Source organism: Garra rufa, chromosome 15, assembly GCF_049309525.1.
Source record: "Garra rufa chromosome 15, GarRuf1.0, whole genome shotgun sequence".
NCBI lineage: Eukaryota > Metazoa > Chordata > Actinopteri > Cypriniformes > Cyprinidae > Garra > Garra rufa.
Genome location: NC_133375.1, coordinates 18,234,852 through 18,244,450, shown reverse-complemented (window position 1 = coordinate 18,244,450; position 9,599 = coordinate 18,234,852). Strand labels below are relative to the sequence as shown.

Genomic DNA, 9,599 nt, shown 5'->3' with positions numbered 1-9,599 from the left:
ATAAACGCGCGACCATATTCTATAGTCTTCGGTAGACATCTGCGTTAAACTATCAAGGTGAAAGTCATCATAGCTTGCGTAGTTTAGACCCAGCTCCCAACCCAAATTTGAGAATAGATTAACGGCGATATTTTTTTTATCGCACGATAAGAGTCTCACGTTAACGCAGCACGTTAACGCCGATAACGGCCCACCACTAATATATATATATAATATATACGATACATATAACTGAGATGCTATATACATTTTATTTTTATAAATTCTGTTTTTATTTGAATTTTAATTAAAGCTGTAGTCTGTCTATATATTTTGTCTATGTCTATATATATTATTATTTATTTTTTTTTTTTTTGAGTAACAAAAATGTTTTATTATTTTTTTTAAATGGTTTTAGATTTAGTTTTAATTTTAGACAGTTAACTTGAAATATATGGAAAAAGTTTAAAGAGGAAGTCATATCATAGTGAGGACCCTTGCAGATCCTCGTGAGTGTGTGTCAAGGTCAATAAGCTTCTAGGATAGGACAATATTTGGTCAAGATACAACTATTTGAAAATCTGGAATCTGAGGGTGTAAAAAATCAAAATATTGAGAAAATGGCCTTTAAAGTTGTCCAAATGAAATTTTTAGCAATGCATATTACTAATCAAAAATTAAGTTTTGATATATTCACAGTAGGAAATTTACAAAAATATCTCATGTGACATGATCTTTACTTAATATCCTAATGATTATATCGATAATTTTGACCCATACACTGTATTATATATATATATAGGAAGGGTAGAATGTCATGTAATAAGCAATGATAAAGCAATGATATTTATGAATTAATAGTAATTGAAGTTTAGTTCAAAACAATCAACTGAATACGTAACTGACACTAGTCAATCCTCACAAAAACAACTTTTCCCACATTTCAGACAACCGGATATTGTTAAACGAAATGGTTTCTCACTAACAACCAAGCTAGTAGCAAATGTTTACTTGTGAATCTTTCGGCTCTATCATTTTCCTTGTGGGCACAGTTAGCTATAATATGCTTTCCAGTACTTAATGACACCATTCCGCAAGACAGTGACAGGTTGATGGGCTATGGTTTTTTAATGAGCTGGCAATGTTGTCTGTCTCTTCTGTTCTCCCATAAAAACCCAAGCTGGAGTGTGATGAGACCGGGGATTTGGGCTTTGCCATTCAGGAGAATGAATGACAGACACTTGGGACCTGTTCTTAGGCTGCCTGTGACCGATGTCTCCAGATTTATGTGGCTAATGCTTGAAGTTAATGTCAATAATATTGAGAACATCCAGAGTTGTGCAGACACAGCCTCACTCTGAGGAATTACAGTTCGCGTCTTACCCAAACTTCATTACCGAATTTCGTCAAATGTGGCTGGCTCGCGACGGTTTCGCTCAATGTGTTGTTTTGCTAGCAGAGTCAGACCCGTGGATGCTTTCCCATGGTACTTTGTGCGTCAGTCATCATGGTTAACCATTGTTGTTTTACATGGCGCACCACAGATCATCGTTCGGCTCTTTAACGAAAATCCAATAGACGGTGTCACACAGCATAACAGACTACACCATTAATCCCTGTGAGACCCGGGCGAATAAACCAAACGGGTGGCTCTGGGAACAGCGGATGAGGCGAGTATGGTTTTCGAAACACGCTGAATTGATTTGGAAGGAAAACTTCAAAATAAAGTGGTGCGTTTGTGTAATCTCAAGAGGAAAGAAGGGTGGTATGCTTGCATTCTGTGAACCTTGTGGTCCAAACACATGCCCCAGCTTCAGGGAGCAAACATGACAGAGCTCATGGCTTGATGCTCACCATATGGGTTCATGTGGTCACCGGGCATTTGAGGAGGGGTGAGGCCCTGCTGGAAGGGATCGGTGCTGTAACCGTTCTCCATGGCAACCATCTGTTGCTGGGCCGGAGCCAATGGCGTGTAGGAGTTCATCATTCCCTCCATCCGATTGGACATCACCTCTGGAAGGGGGAGAAAAAAAATATATGATATATTCTCATGGTAGGGATGACTGACATCATCTCTGCGAACTGGAGAGCGTAGTTAGTTTAACAACTGTACATAATGCAAAACATTAATGCTTCGTTTAGTAGGAATTGTTCTTTCTAGTGGATTGGGTTTCTCCAAAAATCAAGGCTGGGTCTGGTATCTGCCCTCGAAATCAAGTTGAATTTCACGAAAACCAACAAACAAGAAACACTCTTGTTCTGCAGCGGGAGAAGACGCTGTGACACCAGCCCTATAGGGCAGTACACTATGAGTCATACACAATGCCGAGGGCTAGGAATGACTCTTGTGGCTTCCAGTCTGGAGCCCACCATCTCAGCCCTCCGCTTTTGAGTGGTGAGCTCTCGCAAAAAAAGATGTCTGCATTTCATTTCTACAGGCTTCCACAAGTTTCCATTACATCTTCTTCTCTGATGCAAAGACATCTGATGTTGAGTTTCACCACGCTGACACTTTGCTAACCCATAATCCAAAACTAAAAGACACAGAGACAGATCGACAGATAGATAGAAGAAAAGAAAAAAAATAATAAATGAAATAGATAGATGAAAAGAAACGAAAAAATAATTTAAAAACAAAAACAAAAGAAAACAATAAACAAACAAATAAAAATAAAAAGAGACAGACAGAACGATAGACAGAACGATAGAACGATAGATAGATAGATAGATAGATAGATAGATAGATAGATAGATAGATAGATAGATAGATAGAAAAGGAAATAAAATTTAATAAAAAAACAATAAATATACAATAAATAAATAAAAAATGATAGATAGATAGATAGATAGATATATAGATAGATAGATAGAAAAAGGAAAGAAAATTTAATAAAAAATTATAAACAAAAACAAAGAAAACAATAAACAAAGAAATAAAAATAGACAGACAGTCAGATAGATAGATAGATAGATAAATAGAAAAAGGAAAGAAAATTGAATAAAAAAGAAAAAAAGATCAATGCAAACCCTCATGACTGTATATCAGTTTAGTTTATCATTATATTATGACTGTATATTAAGTTCAATAATTTGGACTTTTTATGACAAGACGTGTGCAACTAAAAAAAAGGGTATTATTTATGATTTTTGTAAACGTAATTTTTCTCTTAGAACATATTTTGAAGTGCAAATTTAAATAAAAGTCCATTTAACTTCCATGAAAACCATTAACAAAGTATGCCTGTATCTACAAAACTTCTTTATTTATTAACATAAAAGTTTTACTTTTCTTTCTGTTACTGACCCAAATACATAAAAGTTGTATTCTAGCGGCAAAACTTTGAAATGCCTTGAACCACAGCATGACGCAGCGAAGTCTTTTCTAGACAGTTTTCACACCAATCACTGGCCCCATAGCTGAAACTATTGGAAAGCTGACACTTATAACCAAGACAGATAGGATTTACGATAACAAATATAACAATGCATTAACCGTGGGGCTCTAGTGGATGACATATTCCAGCCCAATTCCATGATTCATGACATCACGGACTACCCGAGACCGCTAAGGTATTTCCCAAAGGGGAGTCTGACTTCACAAGACTCAATATCTCAGACCACCAGAATAGTTCATCTACACCTAGCTGTCTCTCTCCAGCGTCTCCATCACCCTATCATTTTCTCTCGCTTCTCTGAGAAAACATTTCGATTGGTTCACGAGGGTAAGGTTCACGACCAAAGATGGATCGCTATCTGACTTGAATTATCCCATTAAACGTGACACAGCCAAAGGCCACGAAAGTGCTGAAGCAAACAGAGAGAAACTAGCGTCAATGTGATGACTTTACACTTCTGATGTTCGACAGTGATCTTTTTGCTCTGCGCAGCAGAGTCGAAGCTCCATAAATGAATGCATCGTGAGAATAGTCCAACAACGCTCTATAAAATAAAAGTATTATTGCTTGTGGTTTATCACTGAAGATGATTCAATGATCGCCTGGATTATGGCTTTGCAGGAGAGCGGGCACAAGGGGGTCTGTTCAGCAATAAAACGTCAATATAAACCCTCAGTTTTCCACAAAATAAAGACAGGAAGACTTGCTCTTATCTCAAACAACTAAAATGTGTTTATAGTCTCTTTAAAGATGTGTTAACAGGTCTTAAATATATTATTAGCCAGACATGTTCTGTTATTATACTGCTATTATTATTATTTCAAATGTAAATAGACTATGTTCTAACATTAAATGTTATTAGCCATTCACATACAGTATAGCAGGCATTAAATGTTTTGATTATTAAAATTCAGTCTTAAGTACAAGTACTGTTATCCAACACAGCTATAAGAGGAAAGTGTGTTCTCTGTATTCAAACTTTATCTCTAAAATAAAACTGCTTTACGGTTATTTCCACAGTCTCTAAAGACAAATGCAGAGAGTGAAGAAATAAATATGACTGATGGAGGAATGGACTCCACTGCCTTACAACAAATATTTGTACAGGAATTAAGACTCTTGAGCTGTAGAGGAAACATTTGTCCTCCTCCGTAGAGCTTGGAATAATATTCTTCACGTTTCTATTTTCCAGACAGTCTCATCCAAACTCATCTGTTACAGAAGCTCAGTTGGATCGTCTCTACAACATATTAACTGTCGAACTGTCGACAGATTAGCTCTTTAACACTCTCAGATGAAAAATTAGGCTCAAAAACGGTGTTAATACATGGAATGTCGCCAAGCATGACCAGAAACAGATTGTCTTATAAATGGGAAGGCCGTGAACTCACAGATCACAGACACAATGGCTCATCTTTTTTTGCGCCCGGCTGCATGGCAACTTGAGACAACTGCCTTACCGAAACTGGGATGCTGGGTCACTTCCAGCAAAGGAGGGAACGGGGTGGGTGGATCGGTCAGAGTGAAGGCAACTTCAATGCGCTTATGTTGTAAATTAATTCATCCACCTCCACACTTCCTCCCTCACACAAGAGCTGCACTCGTTTTTCGACCTAATCTACAGCGACCAGGGGTCATCGCCTATGTCGCTCGCACTGTTTTTGGGAGGATGGACACGACTCGCACTGCAAGGGCTGAAGGAGGTGGGAAACCTCACTTTGTACCCTGTTCTTTAAAAAATTGTAATTTGACCACAATGTCTGAGTTATAAAGCAAAACCGCCTGTAAGAGGACAGAATCGTAAAACCCTTTACGATTTATGCAAAGTAAAAGTTTTAGTAAATGGGATAAAAGTTTAATAAATATTTTTGACTGTAGTATTCTCAGCTGCATTTTACGGAAGCCTGTTTCCACCACTGAATTAAAAAATAAAAAAGGTAACTTTTTATCTCACAATTCAGACTTTTTTTTCAGCAATTGTGAGTTAAAATGTCAGAATTGCAAGATATAAACTTCCAATTCTGAGAAATTAAGTCAGAATTGAGTGATATAAACTTGCAGTTCTGACTATTTTTCTCAGAATTGTGAGTTTACAATTCTGACTTAATAATTCACAATTCCGTGTTATAAAGTCTGAATTGCGAGATATAAATTCGCAATTCTGAGAACATAGTCTTTTCCCCCCTCAGAACTGGACTTTATAACTTGTAATTGAAAGTTTATGTCTCACAATTCTGAATTGCGAAAAAAAAGTCAGGATTGTGAGATATAAACTCAGAATTGCTAGAATAAAAGGCCGAATTCTGAGATATAAACTTGGAATTGCGGGATATGAACTCAGAATTGCAAGAAAAAAAGTCAGAATTGCGAGATATAAACTTGGAATTGCGAGAAAAAAGTCAGAATTGTAAGATATAAACTTGGAATTGCGAGATATGAACTTGGAATTGCGATAACTTGGAATTGCGAGAAAAAAGTCAGAATTGTGAAATATAAACTTGGAATTGTGAGATATGAACTTGGAATTACAAGAAAAAAGTCAGAATTGCGAGATATAAACTCGGAATTGCGAGATATGAACTCGGAATTGCGAGAAAAAAGTCAGAATGGCGAGATATAAACTCGGAATTGCGAGATATGAAATCGGATTTGCGAGAAAAAATTCAGAATTGCGAGATATAAACTCAGAATTGGGAGGAAAAAAAAGTCCGGATGTCGAGTTATAAACTCGGAATTGCAAGAAAAAATATGAATTGTGAGATATAAACTCGGAATTGCAAGAAATAAAGTCAGAATTGCGAGGTATAAACTCTGAATTGTGAGAGAAAAAAATCAGAATTGTGAGATAAACTCGAAATTGCAAGGAAAAAGTCAGAATTGCAAGTTTTTATCTCGAAATCCTGACTATATTTATTGCAGTTGCGAGTTTATATCCTGCTATTTTGACTATATAACTTGAAATGATGAGTTTATATCACGAAATTCTGGGAAAAAAAATCTGAATTGTGAGATATAAACTCGGAATTACAAGAAAAAAAAGTCAATTGCGAGATATAAACTCAAATTTGCATGAAAAAAGTCAGAATTGCCAGATAACTCGGAATTGCAAGAAAAACGTCTGAATTGTGAGATACAAACTCGCATTTGTGAGAACAAAAGTCAGAATTGCGAAATTCTAAACTTGCAATTGCTCAGAAAAACATGAGAATTGTGAGGAAAAAAGTCAGAATTGCAAGTTTTTATCTCAAAATTCAGACTTTATTTCTTGCAGCTGCGAGTTTATATCCTGCTATTTTGACTTTATAACTTGAAATTATAAGTTTTTATCATGTAATTCTGAGAAAAAAGTCAGAATTGTGAGATAAAAACTGGCAATTACCTTTTTTATTTTTCCAAAGCATTTAAATCATTTTAATGAATAGAAGTCAATTTCACCGGAATTCTAAAAATGCTAAATCCGTCTACAGATTGCAGATAAATGCTATTCATTCATGTTGATGTCAATGTGGTTGCCTTCAGGTTCACGTCAGGACGTTTTACCTTGGCCCAGTCTTTGGGAGTTCTGCTGCTCCTGTTGCTGCTGCTGTCTCCGCGCCAACTTCTTCATCTGAAAAAATAACGATAAAAGCACAATCAGAAAACTTTCGCGACTCCCCAGACCAACTCTCGGCTATCTAAAGAGAGATGCTCCTTGTTGTTCACCTCTGCTTGAACTACGCCAAGCTTGATCTGGCTGCATTATATTATCCACAGCCTTTTGAAGATAAAATCAGGGCTCTGAGGTGGGTTTCAGACGCTAACGTAAGAGCAGGATGGATGTGAATACATCTCTCTCGAACTCTTGGGGAGTTTTTTGTGGAATGCGTCGAGAGGTTAAGCTTCAGGCAGATAGCGACTGAGATTTGCTGTCTCGAGCCTCGCTTGCCTTTTCCCTTTTGGCAGCGGCTGCGAGGAGTTTAGTGCGTTGTTGGAGGATTACTTGCAAATTGTGTGTTATTTGGTCCTTGGATGTACATTATCGGGTTTGTGCGGGTAATACTGGATGATTAATAAGGTAGTGTACAGGGGCTGGACTCACCTTAGCTCTTTGGTTCTGGAACCACACTTGAACCACGCGAACACTCAGGCCTGTCTCTGCAGCCAGCGTCTCTCTTACCTAGATTATACAACAAAAATCATTCATTTACTTAGTGAAGAGTCTGTGTAATATATTGAAGCCAATTTCAATGTCAGAGTGTTTAAAAAACACACAAACTGCTACTTTTTCCTACTATTTAGTTTTGAGATATGTTGTACTTCATATCTCAAAACTTTAACATAATTGTGACTATTTCTCACAGTTGCGACCACTTCTCACAATAGCAACTTTATTTCTTACAATTGTGACTCTTACCATGTTACACTTACTATATTGTGACTTCAAATCTCAATTGCTAATTTATCATATTTCACAATTGTGATGTTAATTGCAACTCATAACAGACTTTATTTTATGTAATTGTGACTTTTTCTCGTAAGTAAACTACCAGTCAAAAGTTTTTGAACAGCAAGATTTGTAATGTTTTTTAAAGAAGTCTCTTGTGCTCACCAAGCCTGAATTTATTTGATCCAAAATACAGCATAAGCAGTAATATTATTAAATAGTTGTACTATTTAAAGAATTACTATTTATAGAATAATTTCTGAAGGATCAAGTGACTGGAGTAATGATGCTAAAAATTCAGCTTCGAAATCACAGGAATAAATTACATCTTAAATATATATATTTAAACAGTGAACATATTTCAAAATGTTACTGCTTTTGCTGTGCTTTGGATCAAATAAATGCAGGCTTAGTGAGCAAAATAAACTTCTTAAAACATTAAAAATCTTACAGTTCAAAAACTTTTGACTGGTAGTGTATAACTTCATATCTCACCATTGCAATTTTATTTCACGTTATTGCAACTCGATTATTTCATAATTGTGACTTCATATCCCACAACTTCATTTTATAATTTTTTTTAATTTTGAATATTTCTCACAATCACAACTTCATATCTCACAATTGCATCATAAATTGCAGCTTCATATCATATTGAAACTTTATAACAAGTAATTGCGAAACAATTGTAAATTTATATCCAACAATGTGCCAATTTTTTTTATTGTAAACCTTATCTCAATTACCCATTTTATTGTGTCTGAGTCATAATTGCTTCTTAATGGTGTTCAAGAGACAGAGAAAACCGATATCTAGAGAAACACACCTTCCGGCAGGGTTTGGAAGAAACCTCGAAGGATGCTTTGAACGCACGTCTCTGCTGCGTGGTGAGGATGGTACGTGGTCGCTTGGGTCTTCTTGGGTCTTTCCCATCGTCTCCCTTGCCGGTGCCTCCTGAGCCCTTCTCCGGCTTTATATCCAGCTCCTCATCTTCGCTTTTCTCTGAAAAGGAACCCATAATTCACAGGAATCAGTACTTACTTTTAAAACTCTGCAACTTTTCAGACAGCCTGCTGATAAATAGATGTTTTTGTTCTTTTCAATTTCAGGAGATTCCGTCACAGTGCGTCTATAATGAAAGGAGACACATGTGGTTTTAATACTTTTGTTATCAATTTATTAGTGCACGAGTGGGCCACATCCACTGCAAAACGGCAACTCTGACGGTGAAGTATGTGAATTTGTCATTGGACTGGACGTGGTGTCATTTAAAATTAATAGCGCACGGCTTTGGCTGTTTTACACTATATAAATCTTTGATAAGAATCCAACACAGCGGATGCAACGTTTTGGGGAAGGTATGAACATGGAGTGCATATGGGAAATGAGGGATAATATCCAGGGGAAGTGAAACAGATAGCAAAACCACAAATTCAAACAGTGAACATGCTTGCAGAAGCACGACTGCTCAACTACGTGAGCGGAATTTAAGCACGCCAATCCATAAAGTTCAATATCTCGCTTCATATCGCAAAATGTACACTGGCTGTTCATAGGAACTAATCAAAGTGTCTCAATTAGTCTAAGGTGATCCTCGGGCGGGTTAATCAAGCCTACCCTGTGTCATGATAATCTCTCTCAGTAGGTCCAGCTAATGTGCCATATTCACAAAATGGCTCCTGGCTTTCCTACTGTAATTATTATAGTCAAACGGGGGATTGGCTTTATTGTTCAGTGGGTGGAGGTTTCATCCAATAAGCCACATCAGCTTGTGTTTAATAGAATAATAATAGTAATTAAAA

At 36.6% G+C, this 9,599-nt stretch overlaps 1 protein-coding gene across 1 annotated transcript in view; it reads right to left on the bottom strand.

Moving 5' to 3' along the window:
* The window catches only part of lmx1bb (LIM homeobox transcription factor 1, beta b), an 85,549-nt gene that overhangs the window by 1,804 nt on the left and 74,146 nt on the right, over positions 1 to 9,599 (bottom strand). Inside the window, exons 5-8 of the mRNA XM_073819473.1 lie at positions 8,624 to 8,799; positions 7,453 to 7,530; positions 6,915 to 6,981; positions 1,834 to 1,992 (exon numbers count right to left, since the gene is read on the bottom strand). Coding sequence (XP_073675574.1) covers positions 1,834 to 1,992; positions 6,915 to 6,981; positions 7,453 to 7,530; positions 8,624 to 8,799 — 480 coding nt within the window. The remainder of the gene's footprint in view (positions 1 to 1,833; positions 1,993 to 6,914; positions 6,982 to 7,452; positions 7,531 to 8,623; positions 8,800 to 9,599) is intronic.